Consider the following 25,461-nt stretch of genomic DNA (forward strand, 5'->3'; position numbering starts at 1 on the left):
CAGGATTTCATTCTTTTTTGTGACTGAATAATATTCCATTGTGTATATATCCGATATTTTCTTGATGCATTCATCTGTTGATGACACTTAGGTTGTTTCCAAACCTTGGCTATTGTGCTGCAATAAACATGGGAGTGCAGATTTCTTTTTTATATGCTGATTTTATATACTGATTTTTATATACTGATTTCCTTTCTACTGGGTATATACCCAGAAATGGGATTGCTACATCATATGGTAGTTCTATTTTTCGTTTTCTACGGAACCTCTGTACCGTTTTCCATAATGGCTGTACTTCTTTAATTTCCACCAGCAGTGTCCAAGCACTCCCCCTTCTCTGTATCCTTGTCAGCATTTGTTACTTTTTGTCTTTTTGGTGATAGCTATCCTAACTGGGGTGAGATGCTATTCATTGTAGTTTTGATGTACATTTCCCTGATTGTTAGTGATGTTGAACATTTCTTTTTGTATATTTGTTGGCCATTATATGTCTTCTTTTGAGAAATGTCCATTCAGGTCTTTTGCTTATTTTTTAATTGGATTGGTTTTTTTTGCTGTTGAGTTGCTTGGGTTCCTTATAGGTAGATAGTGGTTCTTAATCCCTTGTTGGATGTATAGTTTGTGAATATTTCTCCCATTCTGTAAGTTGTCTCTTCCCTCTGTTGTTTCCTTTGCTGTTCAGAAGCCATTTAGCTTTATGTAATCCCATTTGTCTGATTTTGCTTTTGTTGCCTGTGTTTTTGAGGCTGTACTCAAAAAATCTGTGTCCAGACCAGTGTCCTGTAGTGTTCCCCCAATGTTTTCTTTTAGTAGTTTCATAGTTTCAAGTCTTATATTGAACCCTTTTCCCTTTTAGAAAAAAAAAAAAAAAGTGCAGCTCGCTGCCAGCACTCATTTAATTTTATATAAACTTGCTCTTTGATGCTGAAGCAAATCTGACTGACTTTCAATATGAAAATATAAAAACTGTTCTTGGAGTTATTTCTAAATAGAACTAACATCAGAATCATCTGAATCATCAGAATCGTCTATTTCAGAAAAATCGGATCCGTCAAATAAATCTCTAGCCAACGACTGTTTGAGAACGATGTTAATATCACACGTAGGAATGCTCCTTTTTCTAGGATTTGACATTTTCAGCAGTTGAGAATTACTATATTTTGTAAATGGAAATACCACTACTAAAAACAGAATGCTATAAGTAGAATGATGTCTTTTGTCGCCAAAGTTGATATACTAAGAGTGATGTAAAAATAGTCATAAAAGCAAGATAGTTAATGGCAAAGATATCTTGGGGTAAATGCTGCAGCTGCAAAAGCACCTCTGGCGAGTATTCTCAGGGCAAACAGGAAAAGGATTAAATCTTTAATCCATTTTGAGTTGATTTTTTTTTTTTGAGACAGCATCTTGATCTGTTGCCCAGGCTGGAGTGCAGTGGCAGAAGCATGGCTCACTGGAGCCTCAACTTCTTGGGTTTAAACGATCCTCCCACCTCAGCCACCCAAGTAGCTAGGGCTACAGGTGCACACCACCATGCCCAGCTAATTTTTTCAAGTTTTGTAGAGATGAAGTCTCTATGTTTCCCAGGCTGGTCTGGAACTCCTGAGCTCAAACAATCCTTACACTTTGGCCTCCCAAAGTGTGGGCCATGTCAGGCCATCTTTGTGTTTTAATTGGAGTATTTAGTGCATTTATATTTAATACAATTACTCACAAGTTTGGGTTTAGACCTGCCATCTTACTATTGGTCTTTATTTTGTTCAGCCCTGTCTATTCTTTTTGTCATCTTTCCTACCTTCTGGATTAAGTATTTTTTATTACTTTAATTTCCCCCCACTCTATTAGCTTGGCAGTTATAGACTCTTTTACTGTTTAATGATTACCCTAAAAAGTACAGAATGCACACTTGACTTATCAAATTAGAATTTTACCTTTTCTAGGATAATCTAAGGTTTTTAGAACCCTTTAACTTCATTTAACCCTCTCCCATCTTTCAGGCTATTACTGTCATATATTTTAACTGCACAAGACATTATTGTTTACATAGTTGATATTGACTCGAATTTATCTTCATGTTTACTCATTTTGTTCTTTATTTCTTTATCTTCAGTCTTCAAATCTGTAGTCATTTTTCTTCTATCTAAAGAGCACCCATTAGTGTTTTTGTTTGTTTATTGTACAGGTCTGTGGGTGACAAATTCTTTAGTTTGGTGTTTGCATTTTATTTTGTTGTTGTTTTGGTCTAAAAATGTCTTCATTTTATCTTCATTTTTAGAGTTTTTCTGTTGTTGGGCATAGAATTATTGGTTGACAGTCATTTTCTTTTGGTTCTTTGAAAAAAAAAATCCATTTTCTTCTGGCTTCCATTGTTTTAATTGAGAAGTTAGCTCTCAAATTTAAAAGCTGGCTGCTTTTAAGATTTTCTGTATATCATTGGTTTCAGCAGTTTTGCTTTGATATGATGTAACTAGGTGGCTTTTTTTTCTAAATTTATTCTACTTGAGGTTTACACAACTTATTGAATGTCGTCTTGTTAGCTTGATGTCTCTCATTAATTTCTGAAAATTTCTAGTCAGTGTCTCTTCAAAACTTGTGCTCTGTTTTCTCTAATTTCTTTTGGGTATTCTAACTATATACATTATACCTTTACACTGTATTCTCTGTGTCTCTTTTGCCTTTCTTTTCTTCTCCCACCCACTTTTTTTTGTTATGACATATTCTTTTTCCTTTCTATGCTTCAGACTGGATATTTTAGCTATCTTTTCTTCCAACTCACTATTTCAGTTTTCAACTGTGTCAAATATGCTATTAAATTCATCTATGAGTTACTTTAAATTTTATAAAATTTATCTTTGATTCTTTTTTTTTTTTTTTTGAGATGGAGTCTTGCCCTGTCACCCAGGCTAGAGTGCAGCGGCGTGATCAGTTCACTGCAACCTCTGCCTTCTGGGTTCAAGCAGTCCTCCTGCCTCAGCCTCCCCAGTAGCTGGGACTACAGGCGCGTACAACCATACCCAGCTCATTTTTGTATTTTTAGTAGAGACGGGGTTTTGCCATGTTAGCCAGGCTGGTCTCAAACTCCTGACCTCAGGTGATTCGCCTGCTTTGGCTTCCCAAAGTGCTGGGATTAACGGCATGAGCCACCACGCCTGGCCTGTCTTTGGTTCTTTTTTATAGTTGACAGATTTCAGTAGAAATGCTTGATATCTTATTTTTTTCTCTATTAAAAATAGTTATTTCAAATTTGTATCTCATAATTCCATTATCTTGGTCCCTTGTAGGTCTATTTATATGTTTGATATTTGGTAATTTAAAAAAATCTCTTTATGCATTCAGTTATTTTTGATTGAGTGCTAGACATAGTACATGAAAAGCTGTGGAGATAATTTAAGTATCAAGATGATATTGTTTTCCTTCAGAGAGAATTTATATTTTTTCTGGCAGAAGTCTGGGAATCACCTTAATCTAGTTTCAGAGCTTGAGATCACTTAAAGCTGGGCTTTAGTCCCTCAGGAGGCTGTTCCATTTCTAGTTCCTCCTACTCTTAGGTACAGCCCTTCAGAGTGCCCAGTTAAAACCCGGGGTTTTTACAAAGCCACCCCACAGCAGGCCCTAAACTCATATTTTTTCTTCTAGGTCAGTGAGGTTGTCAATAACTTCTCAGTCCCTTAGCCACCTTGTCTGAAATTAGCAACAACCCTAAAGGAAAATTGTCTCCAAATACCGTGCTTATCTCTTCAGATTATCTTCCCATCCTAGATCATGGTTTCAGAATTGTGGATTATTTTCTTGGCTCTCTGATGGCTTCAGATAAAATTTTCCCCAGATTTTCTAGTTCTCAACCAGAATACTAATCTAAATTACCTAGTGTACGTGTCTTAGTCTGTTCAGACTTCCACAACAAAATACTTTAGACTGGGTAATTTATAAATCATAGAAATTTATTTCTCACAGTTCTGGAGGCTAGAAAGTCCAAGATCAAGATTCCAACTCATTTATATCTGGTGAGGGCTCACTCTGCTGCCAAGATGGCACCTTCTTGCTGCATTCTCATGTGGCAAAGGGGCAAGGCAGCTCCCTTCAACCTCTTTTATAAGGGCACTCATCCCTTAATTACTTTCTAAAGGCCCCCACCTCTTAATATGATCACTTTAGGGATTAAGTTCCAACATGTGAATTTGTGGGGGACACCAACATTCAGACCATAGCAGCACCTTTACTATAAGAAAGGCTTCCTTTAGTTTTCTCACCTGTTTTTCTGGATGGCAGGTATTCCAAGTATGCTCAGTTCTGTTAAGGAAAAGTGTAGCACCCATTTAAATGATACTGATTTTGACTGGGTATGGTGGCCCACGCCTGTTATCCCAGCACTTTGGGAGGGTGAGGCAGGTGGATCACTTAAGCTCAGGAATTCGAGACTAGCCTGGGCAACATGGCAAAATCCTGTCTCCACCAAAAATACAAAAAATTAGCTGGGCGCGGTAGCACACGCCTGTAATCCCAGCTACTTGGGAGTCTGAGATGAGAGGATCACTTGAGCCCAGGAGGCGGAGGCTGCAGTGAGCCAAGATTGCACCACTATACTCCGGCCTGGGTGACAGAGTAAGGCCCCATGTCACTCACACAAAAAATGATATTGATTTGGCAGATCTGTGCTTCATGTTGTAAACCCTAAGAAGTCCTTCGAAGTATCTTTCTTGGTACAAACTCTGAGAGAGATAGAGACCCTGAATCATATCAGTTATTAAATAAAGTAGAATTTAAAATTAAATGAAAGCAATTTTTTAAATTTTTAAATTAAGTATTGGGTAGAATTGTATTAACTAGGGCAAATGTCATGAACAAAGCAAGTAGAAAAGTACTAAATGTTCTGAAAGTACCAGCATCAGTACAGCCAGATATGCCGTGGTCCTTAACCTAGAGCATGACCCCACTCACCTAGAGGATAGAAGGAAGTGTTTGTGGGAGCCTAGTGGGCGTTGGATTATAGATACCAGATGTGCTGCAATGAGAGGAGTGGTCCTACAGAACAGAGAATTCTCTTGCCTCAAATGCCAATAGTATGAAAAACTATAGAGAGATAATTTAAGCTTCAGGATGTTATCTTTCTCCTGAGAGCCTTCATGTTTGCTTCTGGCAGCAAACACCAATAGAGCAAAAGACTCATATAAAGTTACTGTATCGCTTAGCGTAGGCTATGCTCCTGGGAGAAGTAGACCTCCAAAATTCTGAGACTTAAGAAAAATTTATTTGTCATTCACATTGCAATCTGGGACAGCGCGTGTAATCTAGGACGGTTGTCCAGTTTGGACAGCTCTTTTCCTCACACTGATTTAAGAGACCGAGTCTGCTTCCACTTGTATTCTCTTCTGTCCCCTAGGACCTTGTCATTATATGCATGGGTGCAGCTGGGCAGCTACATCCAGATTGCAGCTGGCAGGAAGGCAGAGAAAGCATGGAGGAGGCATACACCTTCTTCCAAGTTCTAACCTGGAGGTGGCACACTTCACTTATGCTCACTTCCATTAATGAGAACTGACACATGGTCACCTGTTCCAGCTAGGAACTGGGACATGTCATCTAGCTAAGTACCCAGGTAGAAGAAGAAATCGTTTGGTGGACAGCTGGCAATCCCTGTCACAAGTGTAATGAAAAATATGACTCAAAGGCTGGGCGCGGTGGCTCACGCCTGTAATCCCAGCACTTTGGGAGGCTGAGGCAGGCGGATCACGAGGTCAGGAGATCAAGACCATCCTGGCTAACACGGTGAAACCCAGTCTCTACTAAAAAAATACAAAAAATTAGCCGGGCGTGGTGGCGGGCGCCTGTAGTCCCAGCTACTCAAGAGGCTGAGGCAGGAGAATGGTGTGAACCCGGGAGGCGGAGCTTACAGTGAGCCGAGATCGTGCCACTGCACTCCAGCCTGGGCGACAGAGCAAGACTCTGTCTCAAAAAAAAAAAAAAAAAAAGAAAAAGAAAAAGAAAAATATGACTCGAAAAACAACAAAAGGTAGAAGCTAGTTTGGGCAATGCTCAAGTGCCAGGTCAAGTTTGGACTTTGTCCTGTAACCACTATTTCCGAGCAGGGACACGGAATGCTTAGGATAATTATTCTGGCAACAGTGAGCAAAATAGATTGCGAAGACCATTTAAGAAGCTCTTACAGGGGTCAAGAAGTAAGAAGATAATAAAAGCAAGCATGGTGGTCGTGGGAAGGAGAAAGAGGAACCAGTATTATTAGAGACATGAAATTTCATTCATAACAACTAACATGCATTGAGCACTTTACATTTATTAACTTATTTAACCCTCAGAAAAACTTTATTATCCCCATTCCACTAATGCAGGAACTGAGACCTAGAGTATGAGTTGGGACAGAAGCCAAGTCATAATAAGAGTTAAAGATACAGGAGTGATGAGGAATGTAGGCAGCATTCGTAGATTGCTGTGAAAAAATGTGGCCACACAAGCAGGAAAGAGACAAGATAGATGGAGAAGCCTCATCAGTTAGTAATAATAATAACAGCTAATGTTTATTGAGCACTTCCTATGTCCTGGCCACTGATCTGGGTACTGTATACAAATTATCTCATTTAATCCATTTTACAGGTAAAAAGACATAATTTGCTCAGAGTCACACAGTTAGTAAATGACAGGACTGGAAATGTTTTCTCAAGAGGGGAACAAGCTATACATTTGAAACCCAGCTCAACTTCTTTTTCTCTGTCTACTCTCTTGCTCAGCCCCACATTTCTCCCTGCCTTCCACCTCCTGATACATTTTTAGTTGTTGCCCCATGTTTTAGCATCTAATTATTACCTAGCAGTTTCCTATGTTGGTTATATTTAAACTTTTTCAGGCTGTGACTATCTTCCATCCTTTTCTTATTTTAAGAGTTCCTAGTCCAATATTAGGCATGTAGTACATACTTGAAAATATTTGTTTGATGACATTGATTATTTTGTTTTCAGTATTCCAATAAACAGTTAATCAAGGACATATTTTCTTAGATGTTTGTATACATTAGTTACACATGAATTCTTTTATTTCATCCATTTAGCTACTAACATATTGATTATAGAGGACTTTTTTTCATTCCTTTTATATTGCAGTATGATCGTCTTGTATTAAATGTGTCTGCTTCTTTCTTAACAGGTAGATGCTGGCTGGATTGGATTTTGGTCCATAGTTGGAGGCTGTGTTGTTGGAATAGCTATGGCAAGGTGAGAATATTTTGTTAAACTTGTGAGTGGACAGAGCGGGGGGAAAAAGCCTACAGATAAATAGGCTCCCCTAAATAAACATTACAATTCAGGGAAAAGTAAAACAAGCAAAGGTCAGAAAGGGGTACTTGTTCAGACTACAAGAAAATTCACATGCGTTATATAGAATTGCTGCTAACAGGCCGGGCATGGTGGCTCATGCCTATAATCCTGGCACTTTGGGAGGCTGAGGCAGGCGGATTACCTGAGGTCAGGAGTTCAAGACCAGCCTGGCCAACACGGCAAAACCCTGTCTCTACTAAAAACACTAAATTACCTGGGTGTGGTGATGAGCGCCTGTAGTCCCAGCTACCAGGGAGGCTGAGGCAGGAGAATTGCTTGAACCCCGGGAGGCAGAGGTTGCAGTGAGCCATGATTGCGCCACTGCTCTCCAGCCTGGGCAATAGAGTGAGACTCCATCTCAAAAAAAAAAAAAAAAAAAAGAATTTGCTGCTATAAGAAAGTTTCTCTGGAGTAGTCCCTTCCTCAAGTGTTTTTTTCTGGAGACTGGAAATGTATTTCCAGTGTAGTTAAGGTGCCTCTTTCCATATTATTGGAGAACAACATCTACAAATGGAGACCAAAAAAGGTAATGTAATAATAAAGACAAATTAATAGCCGTGGAGACTAAAAGGGTTGAGAAGAAATCATTTGTAAAAGTGTCAGTAGAACTTTCCATGAACAGGCAGTGTCCTGATTAGCAGACATTATTTATTTATGGTCTTTTTTGGCTGGTATTTTCCTATGGTTATCCCTTTTTGATGCAAAATGTCTGTGAAGACTTTCAGTTTCATCACACTGTCTTTGATCATAACCTATTACAACAACACATTGTTAGAATGAGTCAGAAGTAGGAAAAAGGTCCCATTCGTTCTAAAAAAAAAAAAAAGGAAAAGAATTAAAATGTTACTCTCTTAGGCAACTGCCTATAAAACTATTCTTGGTATTTCCAAAGAGATAATATTCATTCACTTCCCAAATCATTTTACTCTGCTCAAAAACAAAATTAGGCAATCAACTTTACCATGAAGAGGAGAATCTAATTATATATTTGGGAAGATCAAATATAAGATCCATATATCACCTCAATATCTAAATACTTGAATATAATTGATACGGGATAATGTTATACCTAGACTTTATGGTTCACATAGTTTTTCAGGGATATTGAAAGAATAAATTGACATTGTAATTTCTAAATCACTTTATTTGAAGTGTTAGGAAAATATAAGAAAACTAAAAGCTAAAGAAGCAGAAGGGGAATATAGTATTTGTAGGAAATCACTGATACTAAAAATACATTGACCTGTCTTATTTTGACAAGAATCATACCTCATTTTTCTAGTTAAATCTCCAAGCCAATTATAGTGAGTCATTGATCACATCCTATTCTGAGCACCAAATTGGTCAAAGGGGGAACAATTATGTATCAAAAATGAAGTCTTAAATGCTCCTTTGTCATTATTTTCCTTCTGTACCCCTTAATTTTAACTAGATATAGATATAATTAAAGGGAAAATTTAGAATGAGGACTTTTCTGCTTTTAATTTGTTGAAATGGAAGTTCTAAAAAAATACTACCCTTACTCTGGGATCTGAAATCAATTTCAGTTATCTCCTAGCCCTAAAATCAATTTTAAAATTACTTTCCTGACACTGTTTTTTGGGATTCCCTAGGACAGTGCTACCTTGTAGACATACATGAGTGCTTTGGGTGATATTTTTGTAATTAAAGACCGCTATTAAAGATACTTCTTGGTCCTAATAATACACTTCAATGGTATCAGCCTATTCGAAAGGACTGGATCTCCAAAAATAGCAGACTACAGCTGTTGGTTTATTCTTGTATGATCAGTTTCTGTGAAACTTTCTTGCAATTCAACTCTGATTTGTACTAAAAGCCTGTTTTATTCTCTTATACCTTGTCATCTCTGTATCTGACAAATAAGTTTATGCAGCATACCAAAATGTAAATCTGAAAACTGTTAGGTAAGTGTGGGATTAAAACAGTCTTTTGGATTTTCTTGTGGAATATTTTGTAAAGCTGTGGAAACTTTTTCAGCATACCTAAGAATTTTCTGCTTGAGGACAAATTTAAGTCACTGGGCAAAAGTGCATTCATTTTTCCCACCAAAAGATGGCATCAGCTCTCATAGGAAGTCATTTTATTCTAGAAAACACAAACATGATTAACCATATCATGTCAAATAAGTACAAAACAGAAGATAGTATTCAAAGTTTTAAGAAGGACAGTCACATAATTACAATAGAAATGTAAATCAACTTTAGAAAATTAAAAGTGAAGAGATTATAGTAAATGTTGTATTTGAGATGGGATCAGCTATTCTATAAGAGGAACAGTTCTGAAGGACAGAATAAATTGTGCAGCCAGAGGATTGTGCCCGTAGAATCAACAGTTAATCCACAGGTGAGGAAAAGCAGCTGGCAAGTGGAAAATTTTTTTGGCATAGCTAAATGATAAGCATCTCTACCAGATGCCCTTTAGTTTCATGAAAACTCAAACATGAAAACTTAAAATGCTATAAAAGTCCCAAGTTTAGAAGAATAATATTCACTATTCCAGATGCCGTGTATGTTTTGTTCTCAGGAAGTTTACAGTCTGGTAGGGAAGACAAAAAATAAATGCAAAAACAAGACAGTTTCCAATAGAGAAAATGCTATGAAGAAATAAAATAGAAAGTGGAGTTGGGATGGGAAAAGACTTCTTCACTGAGCCCAGAGGGCCTTGTTGAACTGAGACCTGAATGACCTGAGGGGTAAACAGGAGTAAGACATGTGAAGATCCGGGTGGTACCAGCATTCCAGGCAGATGGAACAAGTACGGAAGCTACATATTGCTGTGGTAAGCAACCATGGCATGTATGAGAAACAGAAATATGGCCATCCAACTGGAGAACAGTAGGAAAAGAGAGAGCAGGGCCAGGCAGCAGGTCACATAGGACCTCAGAGGCTCTGGTGTAGGCATCTGTGTTTGTTCTCTAAGTGAGTTTGAATTTTGAGAGAGATCTTTGCAAGTTCATGTCAACAAGTTGGCCTGATTTTCAAAACTAAGATAATACATGTTCATTATAGAATGTTTGGAAAGTATAGAAAAATATAAAGAAAATGACAGTGGCACTTAAAAACTCAGAATCAACTGGGCATGGTGGCTCATGCCTGTAATACCAGCACTTGGAGAGGCTGAGGTGGGAGGATCCTTGAGCCCAGGAGTTCAAGACCAGTCTGGGCAACATAGAGAAACCCTGTACACACACACAAAAAAAATAATTAGCCCAGCTACTCAGCAGGTTGAGGTGGAAGGATTGCTTGAGCCTGGGAGGTGAGGCTGCAGTGAACCGTGATCACATCACTACACTCCAGCCAGGCAATGGTGAGATCCCGTCTCTAAAAAAAAAAAAAAGTAAACACTCAGAATATATCCTATAAATTATAGATCCTGAACAAAGATGCCGTTTTTTGTGTTTTATAAGAGAAAAAAAAATTATCACAAAGTAACATCATACAAGAAAATTTGTTTTAAAAAAACACTGAAAACTGTCTTTTAAAAGAATATATGGAAAATTCCTCAAGTAGTTGTTAGTGAAAGTGTGTCATTTGCTTAAATAGTATTTTTAAATCCCACTAGAATTAATAGGGCATTTTTGTTTTTAGGTTTGCAGATTTTATCAGGGGTATGCTGAAACTAATTCTTCTCCTCCTGTTTTCGGGAGCTACACTGTCATCCACGTGGTTCACCCTGACCTGTTTGAACAGCATCACACACCTACCTTTAACCACAGGTGAGCATAGGCTATTTTTGAACTTTAAATAAATATTTTCATTCACAGAAGTGTACATAACTCTGACAGTAGGACTTCTTCTTGCTTTCTGTAATTGTTAAATATACAAAAAAGTTTCTCTTGTCCAGTCATCAAACCATCATCTTATCTAAAGAGTCCAAAAAATAACTAAAAATATTTTAATTGGTATTTTTCACATGGAAAAGAAGTATAATCTTTAGCCTTAACACACAGAGCATGGAAATGCTTATATTTGTTTAAAATTTCTATCAGCGCATAATACAAAGATTTTTATCTTGGTTATAGTCATTATATCACTGTTAAATAATAATAATAATTAACAAGGCAAAAAACTATGGTATACTTAAGTAAAATTATTTGAACCAGCCCCTATAGGTTTATTTTACATTTAGTTTTATTCCATCATTAATACAAAGCAAAACTTAACTGGAAATACCTGTTGAAAGTATATTACAGCCAGCTTACTTAGCTTATCTAATGGACCTGAAACATTTTTAGTTGCTGTTGTTTTTGTTGTCATTATTAATGTCATCAATTCAGAGTCTATTTTCTATTGCTGCTGTAAAAGTTATGCAAATTTAGCAACTTAAAACAACAGAAATTTATTATCTTACATTTCTGTAGAGTGGAATTTCAATACAGGTCTCACTGGGCTAAAATCAAAATGTGAACAGACTATAGGGAAGAATCTTTTTCCTTGCCTTTTCCAACTTCTAGAGGTCACCCACATTGCTTGTTTATGGCTCTGTCCTCTGCCTTCAGAGCCAGCAACCTTGGGTCAAGTCCTTTTCACGTTGCATTATCTGTGCCTTTCTTCCATCGTTACATCTGCTTCTGAACCCTTCCCTTCTGCCTTCCTCTTTCTTCCTCTTCCACTTTTAAGGATGCTTATGATTACATTGGACCCACCAAGATAATTTGGAAAAGTCTGTCAATTTTAAGGCCAGCTGATTAGCAACCTTAGTCCCATTTCAACCTTAATCCCCTTTGTCTTGTGAAATAACATATTCACAGATTCCAGAGATTGTCATGAATATCTTTAGGGGAGGGAGGGCATTACTCTGCCTACCATGGGATCTTTTTAAAATTACTATGACAGATTATTATTGGCTTATAAACCAAAGACTCTGTTATTACTCCTTCCTTTCTTCCAGCAAAATATTAAGATGCATATTTTATATTATTTGCAAGTAATATTCAGCCACCTTTTGCATTATATATTTAATTATAGGATTATTTGGTAGATTGTAAGATTGTAACAGTCATTTATAACAAGCATTTGTGTGAGTAGAAATAAATAAGAGTCTGAAAGTGACTCCATGGGGACCTATTGCCCAGTGGCATGTATGTTCCATGGGAATCTTTGAGAAGGCAGGTGTTTTTGGTCTACATTATATGTAAGGAATATCCCACTTTGGATCTCTATACTCTGTAATAAAAGAACCAGCAGTTTACACATCAGAGGCATCAAATCTTTCAAGGACAGCCATTTATTTGGGATTTCCTACCACTTTTACAGTGATAATAGGGCAAGGGGATAACATTGCCCTATACTCAAAATTAGCAACCTCTGCACCAAGCCAGCCACCCTGGAGTGCCTCAGTAAGCTCACAAGGGCAGCACAGGGATCTGCAACATCTGTCAGATACTGGTTGAACCTCTAGTTCAGAGAAGTTCCCAGTTTCAGCATTAGATTCTGCTGCATTCTTTTCGATGACATCATATCTTTGCAAAGTAATTCTTTTGGCAGTTGCTGTGATAAAAAGGGAAGTACCACACAAGTACCACATAAAAATTAGTGTGGAACACAAAATGAGGGTGGGGGTGTCCAGTCTGATTCCAAAACTTTTAAAAGTCTTGCAGTGCGCATCAGTGCACACATCTCATCAATAAGTAATTGTGGTTCTTTAAGGACGAAATAAAAATATATTTCTTTCAGCTTATGGGTATTATTTTTTTAATGGCTACTAAATTGTTAGGACATATCATACATGTTATTAAATAGTTTTAACCAAATGATGTGATTAATGGGATTGTTAGCTGTTTCTCTTGGCCTTGGAACACTGTGAAAAAATTACTGAGATGCTAGGAGTGCTAAGAACAAAGAAGGCCTGGAAATCCCTGTTCTACACCATCCTGCCAACAGTCCCTCTTCTCTGTACACATGCTTTGCCTGGAAAACCCAGTTGTCCAAAGTAATAATTAGATACAGAGTAAAATACTGTGCACTGTTGTACACACTGGCATCCTACATTGGAGTTTTGAAGAATTTTGGCAAGTATTCTGAGCCAGAGCCAGAATTTTTTTAAAATTTTATTCTGGTATAACTTCATAATTTAGCAGTTGTACAACATTCTGGTGGAACAGTCTTAGTTTACAACTCTTCTTATTCATGGCATTACATTCAGATTTTTTGTGTGTGATACTGTATGTCAAGTTAGCATCTGTGAGATTTTACAAGAACATAGTCATGAGTACATAAAGAACAGATTTCTTTCCCTTGATTTAAGTGTAGAATTTTTATTATAAGATAGTACATTCCATTAAATTTTATTTATTTTCAATTTAATGTGATAACAGCTTTATCTCTGGGTGGAGGATTAAGAATGAATTTAATTTTTTAATCTCTTTTTTTTGGTCTGGATTTGTATGAGCATGTTTTAATTTTATAATCAGGGGAAAATGTATTTGAAAATTATTCATCTTTTAAATCTTAAAATTGATGTGATTGACCCTAGTCAAGACCATATTTTACTGGTCTGGTATTGAAAACAATTATGTTGGACAGAAAGGAAAGCAGAATTCTAAATTAAGGCCAGAATTGAAAGATAGAATTGATGTGGCCACCTTAACAACCACAGAATTTATAAGTTCTACTGTTGTTTTCAATTGCAAGTAAGTTTTTGAATGTCACTTAGATACTCTTGAAAGATGTATTTTTACCTTACAAGCACACTGGGTTAAGGACTAGATTTGTCCACATTCCTTCTCTGAATTATAGCAGATTTTTGTCTCTCTCCCCTAATACTACTTAATAGTTACTTAGGTATATATGTCTTATCTTCCCTACCAGTCTGAAAATCTGGAGCATGGTTTTGTGCCAACTCCCACTGTGGAACCTAGCACAGGCCCTGAAGAAGGAGTGAATGAATGAATGAAGTATATGTTATCTCCATTTGAGCCACAGTAAACGTTACTTGTTGCCAGTGGTAGTCAGCAATTGTGGTCACTCTTATTCAGCACTTGCTGTAGGAAGGTAGAAGGGCATGTTTTAAATGGAACACGATAATTTGAATAAATATGTCACAGATACCCTTACAAGCCTTGTAAAAATCTGACCTAATTCCTTTTAAGTAAAAGAGGTTTCGTGAAAGGAAACTTACTACAAAATCTAACTATAGACAAATCTATACCTTTAGGCTGGTATTTAAAGTCTGTAATGGTAAATTCATGTTTCTTTTTTACTGGTCATTCCTATTTTAATCAGGAAAATATCTAGTCTTTTTCCTCTTTCCTAGCAAACTTAGAATTTCTTTTATGGCTTTTTATATATCAGAAGAATCTACGTGAAACGTATTTGTAAATATATGTATTAAACTCTTTAATAAATGGAAAGCTAGTTAATTTTGTTCAACCCATGTGTTATAAGTGCTACTGCTGTCTCATTAAAACTTTGTCTTTTTTTTTGAGACAGTCTCACTCTGTCACCCAGACTGGAGTGCAGTGGTGCAATTTCAGCTCACTGCAACTTCCATTTCCCAGGTTCAAGTGATTCTCATGCCTCAGCCTCCCAAGTAGCTGGGATTACAGGAGTGAGTCACCACGCCCAACCTCATTAAAACTAAAATTTTCTATTGCAATCTTTCTGTAGTTCACTGGTTGTGATATTACTGTTACCATCTCTACAGAAGAAAAACTGGGTCATTCCAGTCTATCCCAGAGCATACTGTTTTGATACATTTACTTGCTTACATACATCCTCTTGGAGGCTTTTCCTTAGGGAAACTCAGAATATTTAAAATTGCATTATGTCTTTATTAATTGAAGTACTTAGAATAGGGCGAATAAATAACCTCATGACCAGATAACACAAGTTTCAAAATCTTGAAGTTTATGCAATAAACAAAATTTTGAAAATACATTATTCACCTTATCTGAGAACTAGATGTCTAGCAGCCCTATTAGCCACAACTCACCAAGTCATTTTGTACTGAACAGATGAATGCTTTGAAAATGGCATTTTGAAAAATGTTAGCACTTTGTTGAGTTTACTGAAACAGTATAATTTGACTGTTTGACAGAAGTTGCCTTGGGAGAGATTATTTATCTAATTTCATCTAAACTTACTAGAATGCTATGACAGTGATATCAGAAACATGCTGGATGGGGGAGTAAGGAAGGACAACTAGCTAGACAGAAACCCCCAGGGAGTGATAGCTGACCACAAGGTGACTTCAAGTGTTATTTAAAGAAAGGAAACATACCCAGTTGTATTGAAAGGCATGCAACAGCTGGGTCAGTGGCTTATGCCTATAATACCAGCACTTTGGGAGGCCAAGGCAATAGGATCACTTGAGGCCAGGAGTTTCAGATCAGCCTGAGCAACATAGTGAGGCCATGTCCCTACAAAAAATAAAAAAATTACCAGATGTCATGGCATGTTTCTGTAATCCCAGCTATTCAGGGGGCTGAGGTGGGAGGATCACTGGAGCCTGGAAGTTCGAGGCTATAGTGAGCCATGACCACTGCATTCCAACCTGGATGACAGAGTGAGATCCTGTCTCTTAAAAAAAGAAAAAAAAAAGGGGGGGCATTCAACATGTATAGGCTAGAGAGTAATCCTCTTACTATATTTTCATGTCTTTTGCCTCTGTTCTTAACTACTGTTTTCAATTTTATGGACTAAAAGAGACAAAGTCTCGTGCTCAAGGAAGAAAAAGTAGAATATGGATTAAAAGAAGAGAATGGATTTGTGAAAAATCTTAATGTAAGAATCATTAAATGCTGAGGCAGATCATATAATGTTTATCCATGGAGATTTTCAAGAAGAGAAATAAGTCTTGCAGCAGATTCTGTGTTTCTTACAGTTAGAGGGCTTGACTAGGTATCAGTGAGTGTTCCATGATTTAATAGTACCTTACAGCAAAATATGCCTCATCCTCTTTTGGAACCGCAGTTGCATATACTGCGTATTTTAATCAGAAGTAGCTTATGAAGGCCACAGCAGTCACTTTTTTTTTTAGGAAGAAATGTGATGCTGAGAGAAGAGGTACAGCTCAGTGATATAGAAATGTATATATCTGTGTGTGTACACACATACATGTGTATTCTATGTATTCAGCACACTCAAAACCTATGAAAAAACTATATAGTTAGCAAACACTGTGAATGTTTCTTCTGGCTGCTTGTTGTTTCTCTTTATATGTGCCTTCATTTGCAAAAGGTGTATTTTCACTTGTTCAAGTTTAATTGGATTGTGAAATATTTGTAATAAAGGTCTAATATAATAATTCCCAGTTAACTTTCCTAACTTTATCATGAAATAAAAGTTCAGTCAGTATGCACAATAATAAAAGTTTGTCCAGTAAAGTGTGTTAATGTTATAAGCCTACCCTTCAGGGACATTTCTTGATTCTACTCCTTAAGATATAATTCTTGATTCTACTCCTTAAGATAATTATTATCTACTCCTTAAGATAATAAAAATCTGTTGTGTTATTTTGTAATGCTACTTATTTCTTCATAAAACTGTAAACAAATCTATTATTATTTTCCACCAAGAAGCACCTACGAGTTTTTTGTTTATTTGTTTTTCTTCTGAAACAGTCTCACTCTGTTGTCCAAGCTGGAGTACACTGGTGCGACCTTGGCTCACGGCACCCTCAACCTCCCAGGCTGAAGCTATCCTCCCACCTCAGACTCCCAAGTTACTGACTATGGCGTGTGCCACCATGCCCAGCTAACTTTCGTTGTTGTTTTTTTTTTTTTTTTTTTGGAGAGATGGGGTTTCGCCACGTTGTCCAGGCTGGTCTCGAACTCCTGAGCTTAAGCGATTTGCCCACCTTGGCCTCCCAAAATGTTGGGATTGCAGATGTGAGCCCCATGCCTGGCAAGATTTTTGTTTTTAATATCCTGGTTAAGTTCTCCTCCCTACATGTATTTAAATTTGTTATTGATCTACTTAAATGAACTTTAGGCATCATCTAATATAATTTATCATTGAGTAAGTGAATCTCTTCTATTACATCCCAGGTATATGTTCACCTGTCTACAACTTAAATATCTCCCACAAGAGAAGACATCACCTGTTTTGTTGTTAGCTCTGGGGCCTAGAATGTTCATCCTCCCAGTGAGTTATAACTGACTTGGAGCAACATAGCTTGCAGAGAACAAGTCAACTCCCTTTCTCTTCCACTGACAGCCCTCAAAACATTTGAAGACAGCTGTCATGTCTGACCTTAGCTTTTAATCTAACCATCCCCCCCTGCCCCCGACCCCATTCTTAGGACCATTCCTCATCGGATGTGGATTCCACACCACTGACCTGCCGGATGACTCTCTTCTAAACCTATCATAGATTGCTAGGGTCCTCCTTAAAACATTTTACTAGAATTTAGCACACTTTTCCTGCTGCATTCAGCACCAAGGCTGTTGCTTCTCATGGTTAGACATGCTTTTTTTTTTTTTTTTTTTTTGGAGAGAGGAATATAATTATCATCTTAACACTGTGCATATAAATGGTTGCTGGGGCAGCAGGTGTCCATCATATTCCTTAGAGTATAAGAGTGATCTGAGGATAGAGTGTGTTTTATTTACTGCTCTAACATAGCAGCCTCCACATAATAGGTATCTGATAAGTCATTTTGAAGAAAGGCTTAAGCTAAGTTTTCCCTCTTATATACTTAAACAATTTGGGGCCAGTTTTATATTTAATGTGATTAAAATTCATCTTTTTGTTTGTAACCTTTTGATGTTCTTTGTTTTTGTTTCTGTCATATAATGTGCAGTCACTTCCAGCTTTTGTGCTGAATACGTATTTGGGAAATAGGCCTTTCATGTCAATACCATTGGATTAAAAAATACCAGGCCTTGTTACTTTTTTTTTTTCACTGTGACACAGTGAATTGGCAGAAAACATGCTAGAGTCTGTAAGCCTTAATCATATTATTAGCACTGATAATTTACACTATTTCTAAATAAGCTGTTTTTTTACTTTCAGATCTTTGGTAACTTCAACTGTAAAATACTTTACCTGCCTCAAAGAGCTGATAGGATGATCAAATAAGATAATATATGTGAAAGCAGTTTTTAAAATATTTTTGGAAATTATATAAATCCAAGATTATTAAGTTGTAATTGTTATTGCTGTCTTGAGAATCTCGTTAGATGTTGATAGAATAGTTCTTATTCTTATCTGTGATGTTTTATAACCACTGATCCCCTAAGTTTTTAGTGTAACTTTAGTTAATAAAAATGTATTCAGGCCAAGCACGGTGGCTCACGCCTGTAATCCCAGCACTTTGGGAGGCCAAGACAGGCGGATCACAAGGTCAGGAAATCGAGACCATCCTGGCTAACACGGTGAAACCCTGTCTCTAGTAAGAATACAAAAAATTAGCCGGGCATGGTGGTGGGCGCCTGTAGTCCCAGCTACTTGGGAGGCTGAGGCAGGAGAATGGCGTGAACCCAGGAGGCAGAGCTTTCAGTGAGCCGAGATCACGCCACTGCACTCCAGCCTGGGCAACAGAGCGAGACTCCGTCTCCAAAAAAAAAAAAGTATTCACACATAGTTTTGTTTCCCTAAAGTTTAGTAATTTGGTTTTTTATGGGCACAAGGGTGGGGAGGAGTATTTTCAGGGTTATGATCCAAGTCATGTGCTTGAAATACATTCATTTTTAACTGTAGTTTGTGCTACACAGGACTTTGTTTTTTACCATTTAAAGTGTGGGCCCATGAAATTTTATTAGCTTTTTATTAGAAAAAAAATCTGCATCAGCACTTCAGTTGTGTTCTGCTGAATTACCTTGAATTTTTAATTGAAAGGCAGTTGATTGTAATTTTAGTATCAGTATTATACAAAGTTATGGAAATATTTAATGATCATGTAGTTTGAACCCTCTATGACAAGCAGGAAATTATCTTGTCTGCCTGACTTTTAATAGATGACATTCACCCACTGAATGTATGAGAACTGAAAACCCAAATGGAAGTCAAATTCAGACTTGGAATAATCAGCCTCTGCTTTATGCATGCCCCAGAACACTGGAATATATTAAATCAGTCCTGACACAGCTACCTTCCCCCATTCTGATAATGAAGATCTCAATCTAACCCCTTCCTGGGTAAATTATTGTGATTCTTTACTTTCCGCAATAGTAAGTGATTTCCACATGTCTATCCATTGTAATAGAAACCTCTTGGTCATCACTTTTATAGTAATACGAGAAGCAAACACCAAGACTGAGACAATTGAATGAAAATCTCTAATTTTTGATTACTGGCCTCTGAAGTTATATCATCCATTTATCCTACATATAGTAGCCCATTTGTCCTCCATATAGTAGGAATTCTAACAAATGAAGTGGGAAAATCTTCATGTCAAGGATCCTGCGCCAAGGCTGTGTTATGTGGCTCCTGGGTATAGACATCAGCTCTTTGGGTCAGCTCACCTGGTGATAACCATTTCTGAGCTAATGACCTCACAAACTCACATGAAGTGGAGTTGTGTCCGCTGTCCATTCATTTGTTCATAATGAAATTTCTTTTAATTTTATTAAATAAGCTATACACATAGTAAAAAATTCAAATTCAAGTAGTAGAAAAAGAGTATAGAGTGAAAAGTCTCTACTCTCCTGTGACCCCCCCAGTTTTCCTCTCTAAAGGCAAATCTGATTGCCAGTTTCTTCTGTATTCTCCCAGGGAATTCTGTATATTTACAGATAGATAACGTGTATGTGCCGTTTATTTTAATATAACATACTTTTCAGCACCTTTTTCACTTATGTATCTTAGTTATTAATATTATTATAATACATACAGAGGTGCCTCATTTTTAATTGTATAATATTTCTTTGGATGTTTTATAAATTTTTAACCAACCAACACTGCCCCCATTGGGGGATACTTAGTTTGTTTTGAATCTTTTCACACTATATTTTTTTGGGTAAGTGTTCTTTGTATACCTATACCTGCATAGCAGTAGGATAAATTCCTAGGCATGGAATTGCTAGGTCAAAGAGTAATTACATTATTTATTTTGATAGACATTTCCAAATTACTCACCAGAAGATGAGCTATTTACAGTTTCATCAGGAATGTTTAACCACAATAAAAATTTTATCTTTCCAACGACAGTTAATTATCCCTCATCTTCCAAGTTCCTCCCAGGATTTAGATACATAAAAAGCCAAAATCCAAATATTCTTAATAAGCATGAAATGAGGGCCAAGGGAGTTGTATGGTCTTGAGGTCTCAGGGTTTTCAGACAGAGCCCCCTGCTTCCCCGTCAGATGTATCAGAAGAGACTGGACTCTTCTGACACATCCCATGCCTCTTTCTTTGTACCATGCTTGATTTAAAAAATCATTAAAGTCAAATCTCACTTTTCAAGACTCTATATTGATAGTTCCCTTTCAGTGTGTTCTTATTATATTTTCATTATTTTACCACATAGAATTATTCTATTAACCAGATTGTGATTATTTTTCGATTATTACATTTTAATTTGATTACAAATTGTGTGTAGGAGTACATTTCCTTCAGAAATAAAAATGTAGAAAGTATTATTTCAAAACATGTTTCCTAAAAACAGCTAATTCCATTGGAATTTGGGAATCTTTACTCAGAAGTAGCACTTGCTGGTCCTTAAGAGCTTGATTTCTCTCCTGTTACTTCAGTATTTTCTTGTTTTAAACTCTTAGGCTCATCTAGGTTTTGGTCAATGGTTCTCTGTCCTCTGACTACCACTGACTGATCAATAAATTTTTATTTTAAAAAAAACTTTATTATTTTTATCATTATTATTATTTGGAGAAACAGGGTCTCACCATGTTACCCAGGCTGGTCTCGAACTCCTGGGCTCAAGCAGCCCTGCCTCAGCCTCCCAAAGGGATTACAGGCATGAGCCATCATGCCAGCTTGATCGATAGATTATTCTAGGCCAGGTGCAGTGGCTCACACTTGTAATCCCAGCACTTTGGGGGGCCAAGGCAGGTGGATCACTTGAGGTCAGGAGTTCGAGACCAGCCTGGCCAACATGGTGAAACCCCGTCGCTACTAAAAATACAAAAAAAAATTAGCTTTGCATGGTGGCACGAACCTGTAATCCCACATACTCAGGAGGCTGAGGCAGGAGAATCACTTGAACCAGGGAGGTGGAAGTTGCAGTGAGCCGAGATCACACCACTGCACTTTAGCCTGGGCAACAGAGCAAGACTCCATCTCAACAATAATAATAATAATTAATTAATTAATTAATAATTCTAAAGTGTTTTAGAAATACAATACTCTATAGAAGCCACCAGTGATATTCCATCCCTAGATTTCCTAATGTACCACTAATGAGTCATATGTAAGTAGAAAATGTGATTGATTTATTTGATCTACATCTAGCAAATATATTGTGAACATGAAGTATTAGGTTACATTTTAAGAATCTCTTGAAAATTATGTCACATTTTAAATGGTATTTATCATAGCTATCAGATGCTTCCCAAGTAATTGTGCAAAAAATTTGGTCACTGCCTTAGCCAGCAGTATGTTCTTTATTCACTAAGTGATTCTTTTGTTATCTATTTCCATATCTATCTTCTATTCAAAGAAACAGAGTAATTACCAACTATTTGTATTATCAGAATATACTAAATATTTTATAATCCCCGAAGACTAATGTAATTGGAGGGGAAGCAAGAGTGGAGGTTAATTAGAGAAATTATATTAGAAATCAGTGTGTACTATTTTTTTTTTTTTTTTACCCCTTCAACAGTGTCATGGACTGTTAATGATTGCATCAGTTATGGTAAACTCTGGTAATCTGATATGTTCTGTGAGTGTGTGAATAATACATAACAGATTTAATGTAACTTCCTTACTTTCTGCAGTTCCCATACAGGATTGTTTTTTTCCTTAACAAATATTTTTATTAAAAATATTTTCCTTGTAACCTTAAACTTAGGATAAATTCTACTCATTATTATCAGTGAATATGATATACTTATTAGGATATAGGGACATGTTTTAGGTTTCTAAATAAGGTATCATTCTTTCCTTTTGGGTTCTGTTTTCACCTTCAAGTTAAAATTAACAAGGGTTTATAGACAGACAGTAGTAGCAATGATTAAAATTAATTGTAGTATATTTCCCCAGACTTTCTTATAAGAATAATATCCTTATTCAATAGACTTTGCCACAGAATAGTGTTAATAGACTTTTTATGCTTTGATTGGGGATCCTAGTCACTATTAATTGTACATTTCTGGATGAAATCTTTTTCTGTGTTTCAAAAAAGTTACTTATTGAAAAAAAAAGTTGACCTAAAACCCATTCCAAAATTGAGGACTAATTCCATTGTGTTTCTCAAGAAATTACCTACTGCATAATGTTTATTTTGTGCTTGAAAGCAATTATTAACTAATCTCTTTAAATATGTAATTTTCAGTAACATTTAATGTTTCTGACATTTATTCTTAGATTTTACGCTCTCTTTCTAAAATTATGGAACAAGTCTACAGGAATGTGACCAAGTAGGAGAAGAATCCTTTTAATTATATGATAGTGGTAAATTGTTTTGTGCTCTGGAATAATCCACCAGAAAGGTAAAGGAGATAAACTGGTACCCATCCAGCAATAAAAATGGTTTTGTATCTACTCCAGAAAACCACAGCAAAGAGCTGGCAGATGTGTGATGCTTTGTCAAACTTTATCAACTACCTTTGAAAAGAAGAAATTTTTGAGTGAATACTTAGGAAAGAGAACACCCCGAAGATCTGTCTGATATGACTCACTGCCGCTAGTGTGAAACTAAAATGTTTGTGTTTTTATTTTAGTGACATTGTATGCCTCCTGTATTCTCCTGGGAGTGTTCTTGAATAGCAGTGTGCCTATATTTTTTGAGCTTTTTGTGGAAACTGTCTACCCAGTTCCAGAAGGAATTACTTGTGGAGTTGTCACTTTTTTAAGTAATATGTTTATGGGAGTACTTTTATTTTTTCTCACATTTTATCATACAGGTAAGAAATTTGATTTTTTATTTACTATCTAAATGTGTTACAAGAAAAGTTTGGGTCACTAGTGTATAGAAGTTTTTATATGGAGAAGTCTCACCAAGGCAAATTACTTTATGTGAACTTCCATTGCCAGTAAAAGAAAAATTCCTCAGTTGTTTTTCTTAAAATGCATTCTAGCTCAAGTGCACCCTCACTCTTCTCTGCCCCGCCCCTGTACTCCCCCACCCCCGAATTTCTGAATTAATTAACCTGGGCTGGAGCCCAGTATTTGTATTTTTAAAATCCTCCCCACCCCCACGCCTTACCCTACCAGGTGATTCAAATATGTAGATTCTCATTGAGAACCTCTGGTCTATTGCTTTTTAAAAACTACTTCGAAGCTCTCTTAACACAGGGTGTAAATTAATGTTAGGGGTGTATATGGAGTTTAAAGCCTGAGGGATGAATGAGAGGATGTCACCCAATGTAAGGAATGCTCTAAAATGTGACACTCCAAGAGGCTGAATTGTTTATAGGAGTGTTTCTGACAGGGTTATAACTGAAATAATAACTGTGCTAACCTCCTTGACTGGAAAGCAAATTTTGAAACTTTTTTTTTTTTTTGAGACAGAATCTCACTCGGTTGCCCAGGCTGGAGTGCAGTGGCACGATCTCAACTCACTGCAACCTCTGCCTCCCGGGCTAAAGCGATTCTCCCGCCTCAGCCTCCTGAGTAGCTGGGACTACAGGCAGGTGCCACCATGCCTGACTCATTTTTGTGTTTTTAGTAGAGATGGGGTTTCACTGTGTTGGCCAGGCTGGTCTGGAGCTCCTGACCTCAAGTAATCCACCCACCTCAGCCTCCCAAAGTGCTGGGATTACAGGCATGAGCCGCTGTGCCTGGCCAGAAACTTTCAAAGCCAGTGTGAAACCTAATTATCCCTGGGTTTTGGACAACTTCTGGCATAGCACTTTCACCCAACAGCAAAAAGTGTCCATAGGATAGATGAATTTCTTAATATAATGAACAGTACATTAGATTGTTTCTGTCAATCAGTAATGCAGGTAAAGTAGGTCTTTGCTAAACCTGATACAAGTTTGGTTTATCATATGAAGGAGAGTGATATTAATGAAGTCAGAAGGCCACTCTTTGTTGTCCTGGAAACACGTGCTTCCTTTAGGGAAAAGTGCCATCACCAGCAATCAGGTTCTGTGCTTCCAATTAGTTTTCTCAACAGCGAAGTCTGACAATCATTACATATCAGCTTTAATCCACTTCAGTTGTATCACAATTTAAATTAAGTGGCTTATTGCCTGTCTGCCTGGTAAAGCATCGGAGATGGCTGTGATCCCCCCTGGGATGGTAGAAGCAGTTTTCCAGCCAATGGGCACAGCTTTGCTTAGTGGTTGGTGCTGCCCAGCAGAGCATGGTTTTTCCTGTCAGCTAGAAATAGAGTTTTGTCCTCTCAGTATTTAAAAAGAACAACAGCAGGTGCCAGATAATGTTATCCCCCAATAAATCTTTTGCTTATGGTCTCTAGGATATAACAAACACATTTTTGTTGATCAGTTTAAGGCAGAGAAGACACCAATAATGGAAACTGCCCTAAACTGTCTTACTGCAGCAGAGCTCCATGCACACCTGACCATTTTGCCTGGCCAGTAGTTTATCTCTGTCACTCTCCTGGGTCCTGCTGCGGTTTTGACTTGTTTAACAGCATCTGGTGTCTGGAGTGAATTAAATGGAACCGACGTCAGTCAGTGCTCATTCCTCATTTTGCAAATTATAGTGACCAGATACAAGCAGATATTTTATTTCTTTGGCAGAGGGAGCAGAAAGAACACTTAGCACTATTTCTGCCCATTTCTGATATAATCAAGGATTTTTCTAGCTGGGAGAAACAAAACTTCCCTCTTTTTGGTCAGTTTCTGACCACGTGTTCTTATACATGTTTGTGTAGATGTTAAAAAGTTTCCACCTAAACTTTGTGACTATTGTGAACAAAAGTGAAACTTATTTTTTAAATAATTTCAATGTTTCTTTTAGATTCAAGGAGTACATGTGCAGGATTGTTACATGGGTATATTGCATGACAATGAGGTTTGGGACATGAATGATCCCATCACCCAGGTAGTGAGCATAGTACCCTATGAAACTATAAATAATCATTAATT

General features: G+C 37.1%; 1 protein-coding gene across 2 annotated transcripts in view; it reads left to right on the top strand.

Moving 5' to 3' along the window:
• SLC49A4 (solute carrier family 49 member 4) overlaps positions 1-25,461 on the top strand; it is a 97,159-nt gene that overhangs the window by 54,056 nt on the left and 17,642 nt on the right. For both annotated transcript variants that reach the window (XR_010155323.1, XM_001167764.8), the window contains exons 6-8: positions 7,156-7,223; positions 10,934-11,061; positions 23,128-23,310. Coding sequence is in view for 1 of the 2 variants with exons in the window: in XM_001167764.8 (XP_001167764.2) it covers positions 7,156-7,223; positions 10,934-11,061; positions 23,128-23,310 (379 nt within the window). In the remaining variant the exon portion in view is untranslated. The remainder of the gene's footprint in view (positions 1-7,155; positions 7,224-10,933; positions 11,062-23,127; positions 23,311-25,461) is intronic.

This window comes from Pan troglodytes, chromosome 2, assembly GCF_028858775.2.
Source record: "Pan troglodytes isolate AG18354 chromosome 2, NHGRI_mPanTro3-v2.0_pri, whole genome shotgun sequence".
NCBI lineage: Eukaryota > Metazoa > Chordata > Mammalia > Primates > Hominidae > Pan > Pan troglodytes.